The sequence below is a fragment of the Cyprinodon variegatus genome, unplaced genomic scaffold (assembly GCF_000732505.1).
Source record: "Cyprinodon variegatus isolate N-32 unplaced genomic scaffold, C_variegatus-1.0 Scaffold1154, whole genome shotgun sequence".
Lineage (NCBI taxonomy): Eukaryota > Metazoa > Chordata > Actinopteri > Cyprinodontiformes > Cyprinodontidae > Cyprinodon > Cyprinodon variegatus.
Genome location: NW_015151607.1, coordinates 195287 through 213340, shown reverse-complemented (window position 1 = coordinate 213340; position 18054 = coordinate 195287). Strand labels below are relative to the sequence as shown.

Sequence of the window (18054 nt, the reverse complement as noted above, 5' to 3'; positions counted from 1 at the left end):
GTTTTTTGTTTTTTTCTCAGGAATTCAGATACACACAGAAAACAAACGAAAACATGTCTTAATCAAACACATGTAATGCTGATGATAACTTATCTCACAGTTTGTGTTGACTCCAGATTTCATGTTTCGCTTCAGAAATTGCAGATAAGATCTACAACCTGTTCAATGGCTACACAAGTGGGAAAGAACAGCAGACTGCCTACAACACTCTCATGGACCTGGGTGCTCCAACACTGCATCGTGTTCTTTACCATTACAACCACCGCTATGAGAGCTTCGGTGAATTCACCTGGAGATGTGAGGACGAGCTTGGGCCAAGGTACAGTTCCTGCTTTATCCTTTCTTCGAAAGTTCAGCCACAGCTTCAGCTTAATTTATGAGAGCAACAAACAAAGTGGTGTAGATCTGTGTTAAGTCAAAGTTTTACAGAATATCCAAAGGATAAACCATCTTAACAATTCAGAGAATATGCTGATTGTCATCCATTTTAAAAATTAGTGTAAAAAAAATCGTACTCAACCATTGCAACTGACTCTAGTGCAAATAATGTCTCCTGTAGAACTGATCTGTAAAACTTGCTAAGGAGATTAAGGAAATCAGGCAAATTAAGAAGGGTTAATTTGGTTTCAGTGCTGCAAATTCTTGAACAATTAGCCATATAATTCTAGAATTCAAGAATTTTTAAATGCTGTATAAGAAGACTCACATAGGTCTGGTAAATTAATAAAGTAAATAAATTAAAATCATTGCTGAATTTTTCTCGGTCATACTGTTTTCCTGCTACGTCAAAACTGTCTGTTACTTTATGTTGGTCTGTGAAAGAAGGTGTCAACAAATTAACAGGATAAATGGTAAATGGCATGTACTTATATAGCGCCTTTTTTCAAGTCAGGAGACTTGACCAAAGCGCTTTACACTACAGTCATTCACCCATTCACTCACACACTGATGTTGGCAAGCTACATTGTAGCCACAGCTGCCGTGGGGCTCACTGACAGAAGCGGGGCTGCCGTACACTGGCGCCACCGGGCCCTCTGACCACCATCAGTAGACAATGCAGGTGAAGTGTCTTGCCCAAGGACACAACGACACTGAAAGTCAGAGCCGGGGCTTGAACCTTCAATCCTTCGATTTCAGGGCAAACTCCCACATCCAAAGCCACTGTCGCCCCAAACTAAAGATAAACTAATACCACCAACAGCAAAAGCTATGTGGAGTTATGTATTATTCATAGTGTCTATACATTCAACAAGGATTTTAAGCAGAGAAATAATACCAGATATCACTAAGCGTGAGAGGTGATGTGCAAATCAAACAAAAATCTTACTTTTTAAATCAGGAAACAGACCCATATCAAAATAAGGTAATCCTATCTTAATTAAAGCATTTCCCCCCCATCAAAGCAACTGTAATTCTTTCCAGCAATATTACAAACATACCCCACCGATGGTCAGCCCTCCATGACATCAGCCCATTCATATCCTCGCTGTGTGTGACTCTTGTTTTTAATCTCAACATTGTGCAGATGTTCAATCTCTGACTGCTGTCTGTGTAATTTGACATTTAAGGAAGTTCTTTTGAACTGGCAGGAAACTGATTATGTGACATCACTGTTTTGTTGTGAAAATATCCAGCCAGATCAAGCTTTGGACCCCCTCTGTTACCAAGAACCAGTAACGCAAACGTCAAAGTATAGCTTTATGTTTTCTAAACCTGGTCACATGTTGGATATAAAATGCACTAATAAACAGTAGTATGTGGCGTATGCTTTCACTTTGGCAGGTGAACCTGATTAGTGAAGGCTCCCCTAACTCTTTGTTTCTCTCTGCTTCTGTGGGTTCCCTCACTCTGAATGAAAGCTTGTTTTTGTAATTGGAACCATGTTTGAAAAGGTGGATGTAACAGAGGGAGTTTCTTCAGAAGTGTTCCATTAAAATGCACTTACATTAACAACCCTGCAATTTAGTTAAAGGGGAGCAGTGATTAATGTTAAAACAAGCGCCCAGAGCTGGAAAAGCAGCTGAGAAGTGCATTCAAGGTAAGGCCTGACAACAAGGGAAGGAAGCATACATTTGTTGCTGCTTAGCCGAGTGATCAAATGAGCATCAGATTTTCCTTCTTTGGTGGGAATAAAGAGTTAATGCTACACATGAATGTTTTAACAAGCCAGCAGGCCAGATGAGAGGTTAATGGCCTCCCAGTTTCACAGTGTACAAGCACCCCACCGTGTCAGTCACTTAATGAGTCTGAAATTGTTTTAATGCCGTAAAAAACAAATGCAGCAGATCAATGCTTGGACTCAAGTCAGGACTGAAACACTGCCAAAAGAATATTTAGCAACTAAATCATGCAATATACTAGGCTTAAAAGTATCATCAACTCATGTTAACCAATTTCTTAAAAAACAAAAACAAAGAAGGCTTAAACTTTAAAAGCATCTACATAAAATACGTTTTCAATCTTTATTTAGGTTAGAAATGTCTCGCCTATTTGACAAGAACGGATTCCTATGGTTTGATAACCTTATGTTAAAATACTAGCCACCAGTCCTAATAATGATATGCAGTAACTTGCAAAAGTATTTGGCCCCCTTGAACACTTCAATCTTTTGCCACATTTCAGGCTTCAAAAATAAAGATAGAATTTTTATTTTATTTTTTTGGGGGGTGGGGGAGAATCAACCAATTTATTGAATAATTAAATGTTTTTTTTAACAAATAAAATACTGAAAAGTGGGCAAAAGGTATAAGCCCCTTTACGTTCAGTGCAGCAAACTCTCTCCAAAAGTTCCATTAGATCTGAAAGATCTAATGGTGTCCTAGTCATGGCTTTGGATTTGTTTAAGTGTTCTTTTTTAGTTTTATTTTCCATTTCTTTTGTTATTCTAGTTGTTTTTTGCTATTTTTTTTTTAGTTCTTATGTATCTCTTGTTTACCTTTTCTTTCCCCCTTTTGTCAGTCTCCTTCCCCTAGCTCCCTTCTAGATGCTTCTACCCACACCTGTTTCTTGTCGTCTCATTAGCCCAGTCTTTGTTCTAACTCTCAAATTAACACTCTCCCAGTGCAGTTTCTCAGTGCTGGTTCCTCATTGTTTCTTGATCCTCATGTTTGTTTTCCTTTATATCTTCTAGTTTTTGGTTTTCTGTGTTCTGTTATTGTTTGGATCTTTGCCTCAGTTGCCACCATTTTGAATGATTAATTCAGCAAGAAACCACTTTAGCTTAGATCTCTGAATTTGGGTCCTTCGAAACTTCCAGTTAACCTGAGAGACCTACATGACTGATGATGATAAATAGATTCCACCTGTGTGTAATTAAGTCTCTGTATAAATGCACCTACTGTTATACTGTTGTTGAGAAGTTTAAAGCTGGATCTGGATACAAATAGATTAACCAAGCTTTAAGCGTTACTAGGAGAATTGTGCAAGCCAACACTTTCTCTGGAGTTCCATCAACATACTTTGAAACTATAGAAACTGTATGATTAAAAATATTCATAGATTCTACATTATAACACCTTGTCATACCTTAACTTATCCATCATCTGAATAAAGTTTATGGACCTAATCTTTAGAAAGGTGGTGTGTATTAATAGAGGTGCAATCCTGTTTTTGCATGCAACGTGGAAGATCTTCACAGGAGGTGCATTTGTGTTTGAAATTCAGCAGACAGATGTGTACTTTTTAGTGTGAGAACTCTGCACAAAGCTGTTGAAACTGTTTTTGTTTTTTTTATGTCTCAGTAAATTGTGCCAAGGCGCTGTTAAGAGGATCTGTAGTGATAACTCCAGATGTTCAGAGCATAATCTGCTCTAAAGTCAATCAACAGACACAAAAAATTTTATATTTAATTTTACTTTTTCTTATAAATAGGTTTGGGGTATTTTTTATACCGTTTTTAGATAGACTACCTATTTCAGGTAAATATTATCTATTATTTTCATCAAATTTTCTTTAAATTTAGTTATAACATCCTTCATCTCCATGGCTTTGATACTGAATACACATCTTTCTTTTATGTCAACTCTCAAACTGCCTGTAGGACACACAATCTGCTCATGCTAATAGGCAGAACCTAATCAATTTAACATTTGAGCAGCAATTTTTGTAGATTACACAAAGCACCAGGGGTTTGTTTCATGAAGCAGGTCTACCAAAAAAGTCAAAGTTGTCAACTTGAAAACAGGGAAACTCTGACATTTCCGGTTCACAAAGATAGTTTATTCACCCTCTGTTTCAGTCACGGTAATAACTTTCTCCCCAGAGCTAACCTGGTTGGTAGCAGGTTTTTTTAGGTAAACTCGGACTGTCTCCGCTCTCATTGCAACCAATCACGTTGTTTTATTTCCTGATTTAGTCTGATTTTTGCCATAGTTTTTTGCATGAAAAAAATGTTCATTCCCTAGGTCCGTTACACACATCAGGTTTTAAAAAACAAACATTGCATGTCCGTTTTATGAGGATCTTATAAAAGAATGAGCTGCACTTTTTCACAGAGAATTAAATATTTTTAGGGAGAGGACTCTACAAGTCAGTTGTCAGGGCATGAGATTACTTCGAATCTTACTTCAAATGTCATGCCCTGAGTGGAGCACCGTCAAACCCCTGTACTTTATGCACATAATCATATTTGAAGCATTTGGAGATCCGGCCCTATAATTTTGTTTTTTTCTCTCTCAGAATCCATAGTTCACCCTACGAGCTTCATTATTTTCCTTTGAAATTTCCCATCTCATACAATCTATTTGTTTATGCATTTAGCAGATTTTATCCAAGGCGCCTTACAAAGTAGACATCAGTGTGAAGGGTCTTGCCTAAGGACTCACACTGGCAGCTCATTCCCCCCAGCGGGTGACTTGAGCATATAGATGAGCTGTTACTAATGCTAACTTAGTGTTGGGTCAATGAAGCTGTGTCAAGATCTTTTAAATAAAGTCCCAAATTGAGCAGCTGTTCTACAGCATCCCTTAGACATAACCTATATAGAAACAGAAATTCATTTTGATCTAATTTTAAAGATAATTTTTGCCTGAAGTTCTAGAAAATCTGTGTATTACTTTTAGTTTTGTAAAGTTTCTGTGAGGAAAAGCATTTTTTGTCATGATGAACTGTACAGTTGATCTCTTATTTCTTGAAGTATTATCAAGGAATTTAGGATATTATTGTTAAAACTTCTTTACAGCTGTAGAGAGGCCCCCTGATGAAAATTGTTGTTAATATCCTTAACAATTATTATCTAAAAAAATCATTTGGTACACTATAATCTCCTTAATAATGAGTTATATCTGAAAAAGAAGAGAAGGCTAAAGGAGAAGAGTAAAGTTTAAGAGTTTTCCCTTATAGACCCAAGGTGAGAAAGAGATTACTAAGTGAGCTGATAGAGCAAACACAGAATAGTTTGCCAAAGAAAAAGAAAAAAAATGCCCCACTGTTTGACTGTAGAGTTCTAAGGGAGGAGATTGATGACACTCTGAAGTGCAGAGGCTCTGTTATCAGTCATAATAAAAAAATCCTTTCAGCATCACAGGTTTGCAAATAAAAACCTAACCATGCATGATGAATTTTAAACAAGTTCCACAGGCACAGTTAAAAACGGAACTTCCTGGCATCAAAAATCTATCTTTTTACTCTGTTTCTGTCAAGGATTCTAAATGATGACTGATGCTTTATTTTTGTTTTTAGTTCAGCCAGCTGTAAGTCAAACAATGCACCAGCAATCACTGAAAAAAAAATATATATATATCTGTAAAGTCGTGAAGTAAAAAGAAAAGAAAAAAAGCAAAAGTGTAGAAATAGATGGTAAAAGAACGTTTGCAAATTGATTAATCTATCGATTATTTTTTCATTAAATTGATTAATACTCGGACAGCAAAAAGTTCCTTCAGGATGAATTTTTTACTAAATGAAACCAGAGGAAACTAAAATGTTTCCACTTGAGGAGTTCTGGATAGTGCATATTGATAGAAAAAAATGTTTATTTATCTTAAATGCTAAATGTTTATATATATTTTTTTTTGCAATTTTGATAGAGTTACTGCTCTAAGTGGGTTACTCTGTCAGCTAAGGGCATGTTTTACAGACTCTATACTCCTTTTAACTATTAACTGATTAGTTGAAATTAATTATTATTAGCTTAAATTATTTCAATAATTGATTTATAATGATTAATCAGATTAATTGTTTCAGCCCTAAATTTACTTGTTGAGAGCTCTGTGTTTTCCATTTCAATTGACCTCAGAATCCATCATAAAGAACTGACCTAAGAAGACACTGAAAGTTGCTTTAATTAAATCTTTATTAAAATCATGGGAAAGACCACAAGTATCTGATGATGAATTGCAGAAAAAAAAAAAACAGAGCTAGGAGAGATAAAGGCTCAGAGCATCTTAAGGAGAGGCTGACGTTTCAACTTAACATGCATCTAGCAATCAGATTATTATTTGGTGATACTTTTGGCAGCCTAGTTGCTATGCACATGAATTTCCAATGTTGCCCTAGCTGCAAAGAATCAGCCGAAACAAACAATTTACAATGCTTATGAATAGAGGAATGTAGAATAGAACTTTATTGACCTCACAATGGAGAAATTCGCTTGTGACCTCGGCTCTTATAAACAACAGGAAGGAGGAAAAGATGTATATACAGTGCATTCAGATATATACAGTGGAAGGTTACAATATCTTATGTACAGTAAAATGGTTGCAAGTAAAGGGCGGTTTCTGGTTTGTTAAATAGATGAATAGTATAAGTTATTGCAGTGTCATTACACCAGGTTATAGGGCAGTGGCATTGTAAAGTCTGATGGCAGCAGGGATGAATGACCTGGGGTAGCGCTCCTTTTTACACACAGGGTGCATAAGTCTGTTACAAAAGGAGCTGCTCAGCTCCTCTACAATCTGGTGCAGGGGCTGAGAGGTTTTTGTCCATGATGGATGTAAGTTTGGACGGCAGCCTCCTCTCTGCCTCTTCCTCCTTTGAGTCCAGAGTGCAGCCCAGGATACAAGTGGCTTTTCCTACCAGCTTGTTCATCCTCTTTCTGTCCCTCTCTGCGCTGCCAGGGGCCCAGCAGACAACAGCGTAGAGGAGGGCTGAGACCACTACAGAGTCATAGAAGGTTTTTAGCAGGGGCCTGCTCACTCCAAAGGACCTCAGCCTCCTCAGGAGGCCAATATTAATGTGGTATGGCGTGCACTGGGATGCTGATGAAGTAGGACTGCTAAGAGTAGAAAAGCGCACACTTCTCCAGATTGTACTGTTTTACTAAAAGACATTCACAGATTTTCAAATGTAAAATACATTTTGCAATGTTTTAAAGAAGTCGTTGAATGCTTTCATGCAGTAAGGAAAATAATAAAAAAGGAAAAGAAATAGTGCAAGCAGCTGTAGAATTTATAATTCTGCAAACAGTTGCAACACTAGCCATAAAGTGAGCTCAAAGCTTTAGCACAACATTCTCATTAGTTCACAACAATTAGTGAAAAACAGACTGTTGACTCTTGTGTTATTTCTTTGAGTGTAAATGCAAAGATGGTTTTTGAGGCCCCAAAAATAATTGCTTAATGCTCCTTTCTCTAGAGAATCAAACCACTCCATTTGATTCTTTAGAGTAGGTAGCATTAAGCAGAAAAACTTTAAAATCTATCCATAATGTGGTCGATGTTTCTTACTCACCTCGCATAGACTAGGAGGTGTATCAAACTCTTATGAGGAATATGACCAAATACATACACAAACAGTTTCATTATCCAATTTCCCCAGTGTGCTGCCACCAAAAGCATTAACAAGAAAAACAGATTATGTAGTACTGTAGCAAGTCAAAGTATAGGTTACATGGATTTATCAAAGGCTATGGCTGAATGTAAACTGCCATAAACTGAACATTATTAAAACAGAATAGATACATGTTTGTGCAAATGTAGCCTTTTTTAATATTGTTATATTCTAACTGCTAAAAAACATATCGAATCTCCCTGACAAGGCTGTTTGGCATTTTGAGCAGGACATTTATGTAGCCTTTTTTAGGGCAAACATTGCACGATGTTTTTAACCCAAACCATATCCTCTCTGAAGATGAAAACATCTCCAGCCGAAGGCCACGGCTTGTCATCGCCGAGGGAGTACCTATCATTTTATTCACGCTGCTTGGCTGTTGACTTAGAAATACAAGATGTTTTGTGTGGGTTGAGAGAAAATCCTCAACCCTTGCTGTTTCAGCTTGGACCGTGTCCTTGGTTAGACTCGCTGACCTTGATGAGTTGAAAAAATATGAGATATTTTATTTCTTATTTTGTTCTGTTTTTAGTTGACAATCTCTTTAATCAGAGAAAGTTATGCATTAATAAGAATTGTTATGGTTGGAATCAAGCTCAGGAAATCACAATCATAATCACAGCAGACTGTTTGCTTTGCTCTCAGACATTTAAAGCAAAATGAAAGAACAGAAACACACACAGAGTTAAAACATAGGTGCCTCCTAGCTGTTAGTGTAGCTCTAATTGACTGGTTTCTAAGATACAAACATTTATATACTCAATCTTATAAAAAATATTTAATATTTTTTATCAAGGCTTACCCCACCTCTTAATCTAGAGTGGAGATTGAGCATCCAGTTGCCATTATTGGAATTACACTGGTCTTCAATTTCTCTAGTTCTCAATATCTATTTTTATAAAGAAATTATAAATTAACTATTCTTATACCAGCAATTCTGTGCATATAGATGTGTGGATGAGGTAAAGAAGATTTCCTGAAGTTCAAACCTACTAGTTAAGAATACCTTGGTGTAGACACTTCAGTTTATTTCCCACACAACCATCACTCAGGTTGAAGGAGATTTGAACAAAAAACCCCAGAAAGAAATCCAATGAGCAGCGGTTGCATTGCGGTTGCAGAGGAGAATGAGCAGACTGGTTTTAAGATAACAAAAAGACAAAATTAGTTTAAGAGATCAGTTCTTTTAACCATTTATTCTACTGTAACTGCAGAAGACCAAACCATATGCAACTCCCAAAGCCTCACCAAAGCGGACAGAATGAATAAAGAATTGCCTGCAGGTTTGTCAGATGGTGGTCAGATTTCGGTCTAAGCAATATTAAAGCATGGGTTGCCTGCTGCAAAAGAGAATCATTTAAAAATCCCAGCCTACCTGAATGTTGTTAGCCTACTGACTAACATCCCATCATTAGCACAGCGTACCCAGTCATCTAATGGCTTTTCACAGTAGGTCAATGCTCCTTGTCACAGAGCTGAGATCATTCAAAGCCTTTTTTGTGTTTGTTATAATGAGTTGCTTGTACTCTTGTCTTAATACAACAGAGAAGCCTTAGGATGGGGCAAAATATTCACGTAATAAATGTGCACAAACTGGATTAAGCTAGCAATAGGTTCAATTATGTTAGCAGAACGTTTTTTGGTTGTTTTTCTGACATTGTTTAATTATGCAATCAAGAATTATACCAATTCTTAGAGCTCAAATCTGCTGAAGACAAACCTTATAATGAGGCTTCTGAACGCATGTCTATAGTTTATGTATATTTATAAATATATTTATAAAAAATCTTTTTTTTTTTTTTTTTACCAATTGTCCTAATAAACCAAATTTCACTGCATTTATTTCTTGGGTCAAGCAGTGATACATTTTATTTGAATTGTCCTTATGTTATTAACTAAATAAGCTATTGCCCTTTGTTGTGAGTTGGCTTTATATACATTACTAAAGTCAACCAATTTAAAATATCCCATATGGAAATAGTGAGGACCGCAGATCTTAATGTTTGCTTCTCCTTGTCTGCTCAACATTGCATAAAATGTGGGGTTTGTTACATATTTTGAGGTTCATGCTTTATCACCCAGACAAATTTTCCATTTCTATACATGCGCCAGGATTTATGATGACAACCGTTGCTATTTTGAATGTTCATGTGCTTTCCTGACAAATGAAAGCATAACAAACCACTTTTTTTTCTTGATTCAAAACAAATATTCTCAGTTTTCTCTGACCACTTTAATCTGCAGTGAAGTATTAGAAACATAAAGAGGGAAAATGATACTAATGACAGATCAATGTGGTATCTTTCTGCCAGCAGGGCATCTGACGCAACTGAATCATTACAATGACCCTCTTTGTCTTTAGTTTATAGGACACAAAGCATGTCTAAAACTGCCGACCATGCTTTCATAGACTGTTGGCATAAAAATGCAATTAACCTAAAATCGCGATTTCAATACAAAAAAATGGTTTATATAACGCAACAAACTTCAAAATCATAACAAAGTATACAGTTATTGCTTCAAATGTAACTTTGGATCAAACATAATTTGCAAAGTTTGCTAATATCCCTCGATAAAGAAGGAAAGCAACAATTTACACAAACACCCACTGCTAAATCCAGCTGTCAATCTTTGTGCGTCTTGTTGATCTTCAAACAAAAGCTTGGATACCTGTATAATAAACTTTCCCATGGTGAAGAACAACCTGCCAATCCCCTCAAAGAAAGGCCGCAGGCAAATTTATAACAATTTTATTTGTTAAAAATATATATTTTTAAAAGTGTTACCCAAAACGCTACCATGCAGCCCTCAGCAAAATCCCGAGGTGGAAAAAAATTTGTGGTTTATCATGTGAATGTAAGTTTGACAAGCGGATATTAGCTTGCCACAGTGACTGGCACGCTGCAGTTACAAATAAAACACATCTTTTCTCACTGACTTTTGATGTCTGCTTTTATTCCACAACAAAGTTCAGATCCATATCAAACTTTAGATTCAACAAAACTAGAATATGTCTTTTTTTATTACATTATGTTGCAGTTTACTGTCAATACATTTCTAATGCTTAGACTGTTGGCGCTAAATGTTACCCACCAAGTGATAGGATAATATGAGGCATACTTTTATTTAGGTCACTATATGACTGACAGTTGAGCTCATGATACCTAATGGTTTCTGATTTTAAGGTTTAAACTGAACTACATACATTGTAAATGATGATCAATAACTTAAAGTTGCAGGGAGAACATTATTTTAGAGCTGCAGTCAAGAGGTCCAGTGGAGCTCGGGAGCGAGCTACAGAGACCCATAGCTTAGACAGGAGAATATGTTGTCAGTATTATTGTAAGTATTGTAATTGTTGCCCTGACTTTTTATGTCAGGGCAAAATTGTTGCCCTGACATAAAAAGCAAGAAGCCATTGTTATAAGAATATCAATACTTGGGGGGAAAAAAAAAAACGTAATTTGTAGAGATGCGAGTCGCTCCAGTTTAATTGAGTCGACTTGTTGACTTTTTGGCGAATGCCCTACATCTTACACCTGCTACATCATACACCTGCAAATACTGTACACTTTCAATTGTGACACTGTAATAATGTAATGATCAGGACAGGTGGACCCAGAATTCAAACCAGACAACTGGTGCAAAAGCTTAACATAGTTAGTTGAAACAAAACTGCTGCAAGTAGTGTCAGCGACTAGGGCAGGAACCTCTGTAAATGGAGACAGAAGATTAGTGACCAGGTTAGCTTCAAGATGTGCATCAGGCACAAACATGATGGTCACTAACCTTCTCTTAGTCTTCAGCCTGGGAGGAACCACAAGGTTAGGTTTGAGCGGGTTGACAGTAGTGCTGATGTTGCTCTCACTGGCCAAGACGTCCCAGTGAATAACACCAGTTCAGTTACTCTGATCCGTGGTGAGGCAGGGTCAGAATTTTAAAGACAATAGTAGAAAAGGAGAGACAGGAGAACAAACCAGAACGGGACAAAGTTCAGAGTCAGAGCCAGGTGATTCGAAGTCCAATGAAGTACCAGAAGGAAATACAGGACGAGGTTGAGAAATGGTTCCAGGTTAGGCAACTGCCTAAGGGTCAGGCAGAACAGGCAGGCAGCCAGGTCAGACAAGGATCAGGCAGGCTCAGAAACCGGGAAATAGCAGGTCAGGCAAGCAGGCAGAAAGTCAGGAATCAAAATTTGGGAATAGATCCCACCAATGGGCTCTCCGAAGGCTGGTTATATACTGATCTCACCAATGGGCAGTCCGAAGGCCGGTTATATACTGACAGGTGCTGAGATAATGACAGATTATCTTGTTCTTCGATTACTCGAGTACATTTAAAAAGATTCAGCCTGACTTCCTTTGTGGGACACCACTCCTTTTACTCTGTTCAGTTCTGACCCCAGCAAGACAGAGCTCTGTCATTTGCAGAAATACTCGGATGACTGCATTCATTGGGTGTGATGGACAGAAGCTGAGTACAGAGAGCTAGAGAACCACTTTGTGAAATGATGTGGAAACAATCATCTGATCCTGAATGTGAATAAAACAAGGGAAATTAGTGTACATTTCAGAAGAAGGAACAGAACAGAAGTGTAGGTGGTGGAGGAGTGTAAATACACTTGGACAACAAACTCATATTAAACACACAACTGTGATGTCGTCTACAAGAATTAACAGAGCAGAATGTACTTCTTAAGCTAGCTAAGGCCCTTTAGTGATTGCAGCAAGATGCTACAGATCGGCTATTATCCTGTTGTGGAGAGTGTGATCTCTTCTGGCATAATCTGCTGTTGTAACGGCATCATAGCAAATGACTTAACATTTGATTTAACAAAGAAGAATTCTTTATAAAGCAAATAACATTATGGACAACTGTAAGAACCCCACTGCAACCATGATGGATGAAGAAGATGGATAAACGGATGAATAGCTTTAGTTAAACAATCAATCATTTTTATAATTTGTGCTGTAAATGATCTTTTTTTGTTTACCTTGGGGTATTAATAGAAAAACAAATCCTAAATAAAATATAAGTGTAATTCCTAATATTTAGAAGAATCTCAGAAGAATCAGCCACGACTACATTGGGGCGACAGTGGCATTGGATGTAGGAGTTTGCCCTGAAATCAAAGGATTGACGGTTTAAGCCCCGACTCTGATTTTCATTGTTGTTGTGTCCTTGGGCAAGACACTTCACCTGCATTGTCTACTGATGGTGGTCAGAGGGCCCGGTGGCGCCAGTGTACGGCAGCCCTGCTTCTGTCAGTGAGCCCCAGGGCAGCTGTGGCTACAATGTAGCTTGCCACCATCAGTGAGTGTGTGCGTGAATGGGTGAATTAATGTAGTGTAAAGAGCTTTGGTCAAGTCTCCTGACTTGAATAAAGGCGCTATATAAGTACATGCCATTTACATCACTCATTGTAAGGGCATATTTGGGAAAAAAACAAAAAAAATAATTTTGTTGCATAGTAACAAAATGTTAAAAATTAAGGGAGAGCACTATTTTTAAAGCACAATAGGTGACTTCTGAGCATATATTGATATTATGGTCTTAGTTTGTAGATAAGTAGCATGGCGTACTTCACGCCTGCTGATCCCTGCATTTTGCACAGACTGCACTCTTGACAGAGTGGAAATGTTGCAGTATGAACCTTCTAGTTTGGCTAAACAAAGAGAAGAAGCTGTGTGTGGAATTAATGAAAAAATCTCCTGCTGCCATATTCTGACCTTAGATAAACATCTACAAGATTTCATAATAAAGGCCAAAAAGGCCAAAGCAAGTATAATGATTATTTATGGCTCACAGAGTCTTATAAGATGCTTTTATGTGAACTCTGTGCATCATTTTACCAAAGGAGATGATTTTTCAGCTGGCCCCCTTTGGCTAAATGACGGTTTGAGGCATTTTATTGTGTCTCAATGGCATTAGAAAAGTTTTCTTTTCCAGGACCAGCTCTTCATTGCAAAAGATTTTTAGTTTTTTGTTCTTTTATTTTTCCACTGCTTAACTGCAGTCCTTCTTTCATCTGCTGGGATGAGCTTTGAGCTCGGGTCGGAACATGTGATTAAACTGCCTCAGAAAGGAAGAAGCAGAAGTGGATAAGCTGGTCTCAGGTTGTAAGAAGACAGTGATATGATCATAAACCAACATCATGGACAAAGTATGACCAGATGAACTCTCTCAGGGAAAGTGTCAGCAGCATCTTAGAAAATATTTTTTTTTGTCTGTTGAAGTTGTATACAGGTTTTTTTTAGCTTTAGCAACATAAAGACAGCAAAGAAACAAAACAGCATGATACAATACCTCCAAAATTTTACAGGTCATTATTAGTATATGTTGGATTTTCAGGTTCTACTTGGTGCTAGGTCTTTTTTATATCTGCTAGCAGGTAATCCCAATCAGTTAGATGTCAAGGCTCAGAATTCGAAGCAGACAGATAACGTACGTCAGATCTGCAACTCAGTAGCAAAGGCGTCAAAAGCCAGAATTTCTGTAGAGAGAAAACTCAGGTTAGTGACCACCTAAATCTGACGGAGGATGATTATGTCAATAACCTAGTTTTAGTGTTCAGTCTTGGCCCAGAAGAAGGCGTAGAATCCAGCCAGATGGCTAACAACAGCATTTTTTGTTTTTATTTATTTGTATTGAAAAAAAAATTTACTAAAATTATTATGTTGATTTATTCCCATGCATCACAACTAAGTGCTTTTATACTTCAATATAATTGGCAACCCCAAAAGTGCTGGTCCTAAAACGTATTAAGTTGCCTGGTACAGTCTTTGGATCAGTGTAGGTCTGGATCTTCCATTACAACTGTACACTTGATCCAACATCTCTGCAAACCGTTGCCCCTGTTTTGGTTTTGCTTGCTTCACTGACAAGGAAGATGGTACATTTGTATTTGTTGATCTTACTTCACCTCTCACTTATTGTTAAGTAATTTAATGAGACCGAATCTTCCTTATTCGTCTGGTATGACTCTTAAATAGTGGCCAAACACTTTGTTGTCAGCTATTGTATCCACTGATTGAGTTTAAAACCTGACTAATACCTGACTTCAGCATCTCTTCTTGTCTCTAGGTTTGTTGGTCCCCAGAGATGAGTTCCCCATAACCGGGGATGGGTTCTGAAGAAAAGAATATTTTCATGACATCAGAATCTGTCTCTCCATCTTTCTTCCTCTGATTCAGAATCAGGAGAATTCAGAAGGAATGAATGATATATGATATCACCATTGATATCAGGTTGCCTAGCAACCATCTATGTTATGGAGGGTTGAAAGGACATATTATGGTGCTTTGTTTGCTTATTGTAAACAGAAACACTGGACAATAAATTTAGGAAACTGAATGGCTTAAAACAAATTAATCTGTATTGGACAGAATAACTTAATCTTTAGCTATTGAGTATTTTTTAGAAAATCTACACAATATAGTTAAATGTATTCTAAATCATCTGCATGTGATTTGTTCTACATATTTTGAAACTCTCCATGTTGTTTTCCAACAGGAAAGCGGGGCTCATCCTCTCCCAGCTTGACGAGCTTTCTCTGTGGTGTAAAGGTCTCCTGCAGGAGCCCAAGATCGGCCTTCGCAGGATGTCTCTCAAGTTCCTGTCCTGCCGTTACACCGACACCAAAGCCTTTGGTCTCAACTGGTCAGAGATGGGGCAGGATGTGCACAAGGCCTGTGACGAACAGACGCTCACTGTCATGTATAACGACTATGGTGAGCCCAAGGAGCTCTAGGTCTGACTTTCAGTTTGGTTTAGCTTTTGGCTCCCTCCCCCCAAATTACAGGTTTCACATAACTGGTCATGTAGCTGTGTGTTGGTATTTATTTCTTTTTTCTGCAGATAACAAAATGACATCACACCAGTAAATAAAGTGTTTCAAAAAAATAATATCATCTGACTATAAAAGCATGGCCCATACTTCTTAGGGAATTTAAGGCCGCCTCAGCTTGTCTGCATTGTTGGCTGTGGTCAGATGCTTCTGATGGACTTTTCTCCAAATTCTCTTTAAGCTGCCCGTGTCCCTGCTGTTCTTTGTTGATCATCTTTCACTCAACATTCCCATATTGGATACAGCACTCTCTGAACAGCCAGCTTCCTACTGGGCAATCTTTAAGCTAGCAGTTTCGCCCATAATAATACCCATAAAAGAACACTTCTGTTTAAAGCATTTTTTTATAGTGTTACTAAAAAATTATGATGACATTTTCTTAGGAACTGCATATTGGTATTTTATTATCCTTAAACCATAATAATCACAACAACAGAAAAATACCTTTATATCAATATATAACTCACAAAAATATAATGTACAAGTTTACTTTTTACAAAAGAGTTACTAATATGGATAACCTTTTTGATCATAGCTTAATTCATTGAAACTGACCTGAAGTCTACCTGAAAATAACTTTTTTGTTGTTTGTTGTGTGGAGTTTAGCAGTTAAAAAAAAAAGTTTACGCTGTAAATAACATTATCATGACGTTGTAGCTACAATATATAAACTGAATGTAGTGTTGATACTTTGCATTTAGAAACGTGATTGATATAAACGATTTGTTTGAATTAAAATCACCCAAGACATACTGACTTACTTCTGTTATAGCTTTTAAATACTTTTAAACAGTATTTTCAGAATCATTTTAACATTTAAGTATATTTCAAACAGTTTAACCAGCAGTAATTCTGTTCCAAAGCTGCAAAACAAAAGTGTCTTAATATTTACAAAAAAAAAAAGATTTGTTTTTCGTTTAAATGTAATAATTTGTGCTGGAAAAACATGTCATTTGTGTTTGAAACAGAATTATTTTGAACTTCTCAGACTTCATTTGCAATGTTGATCATTCTGAGGGACACATTGATGAATGAATTTTATTTTCCTTAACAGATCTAAAATGTGAATACTAAAAAAGTGTAGATTTTGTGTATAGACAGTATTACATATTGTCATCACATTCTAATCTTTTATTCTGTAAATACAATGTTCTCCTGGTGATATTTTTCAGCCTTGACTAGTGCTTTGGTAAAGATGATCTTGTACCATCATACAAGCTGTATATTGTAGCTTTAAGCACTGATTTTATTCTTCATGTGGGTGATCTGATTGTAACTTTATAACACTGACTTTTGGAGCAGTTTAGGTTGAGATAAAGGGTAACAAGTCTGAAATCAGTTATCTTTACATTTTTTTTCCCATCTGCATGAAATGCTGTTTATAATACTCTATTGTGTGGCATCATAAACTCAGATTCTCACATTCATCCTTGCTTCTTTCAGAAGGATTTAAGAGGGTAGTTCACTAATGGCTTGTCTATTAAATGTTTTATTTGTGCTCTTGTTTTACTGTTGGTTTTCCATGGCAGTACTGAGACTGGCATTACTAATTGTTATTGTAGTTCTGGTCTCGGTGCTCAGACTGCTGTCCAAATGTTTTATTGAAATAAAATAACCCTTTAAATGTTTTGTGTATGCATTATATTACTAAAGGTTCCCTGTTGCCTGGTGGTTGCACATTTGATGTGAAATCTTAGTAGGTATTTATCCCTCCAAATACCTTACAAAAGATTTTACACTCTGAAAAATTTCCTATTTTTTAAAACTTCAATCACAAATATTAGCTTTTAATATGAATGTTGGATACCAGGGGGAAAGAAAAGGAAAGCATCCTGCAGAAGAGATGCATCCCCACAGCATGTTGCTGCCTTCTTTTTGGCTCTCTGATGATGATATTTTCAGTGATATGTGTGCTGATTTTAAATCTACTTATCAGATCATATTTTTCCATATCTTTTTTAATCTCTTCATCACTTATATAATGGTGCATGCAGGAGAAACATGCATGTACTTCCTGCCACCATTTAGCAAACCCTGATAGTTTTTTTTAATTACACATTCTACCATAAAGTCTTTTGACTGAAAACCTGAAGCTCCGGTCTAAAGTAGGCCTCTTGGCTGCTTCTCTGAATATTTTTATCTGGGCTCTATCCATCAGTTTTAGCTTTGCAGTTATTACATTTCAAGATGCTTAATTAAAACAGAGCTTATTGAGATCTTCAAAGAATAAACTGGTTTAAAAGCAAATTTTGCTACAACTTCAACCATCACAAGTCTGGGATGCAACTTTGTCTTCATGTAGTTGTTTTTTTGTTATTTTTTTTTTTTTTTTATTAAAACTGTCCAACAAATCATCCAATCATGGCAATTAGAGGACCTTCATTTTTGGTATTAGATTAATAGGGACTGAATGCTTATGGATTGGGTTTGTGTTTGTATCA

At 36.8% G+C, this 18054-nt stretch overlaps 1 protein-coding gene across 1 annotated transcript in view; it reads left to right on the top strand.

The window, feature by feature from the left end:
- The window catches only part of LOC107101791 (astrotactin-1-like), a 35216-nt gene extending 17991 nt beyond the window's left edge, over positions 1-17225 (top strand). The window contains exons 4-5 of the mRNA XM_015400842.1: positions 136-319; positions 15280-17225. Coding sequence (XP_015256328.1) covers positions 136-319; positions 15280-15517 — 422 coding nt within the window. The 3' untranslated portion in view covers positions 15518-17225. The remainder of the gene's footprint in view (positions 1-135; positions 320-15279) is intronic.
- The last annotated feature ends 829 nt before the right edge of the window (positions 17226-18054 follow it).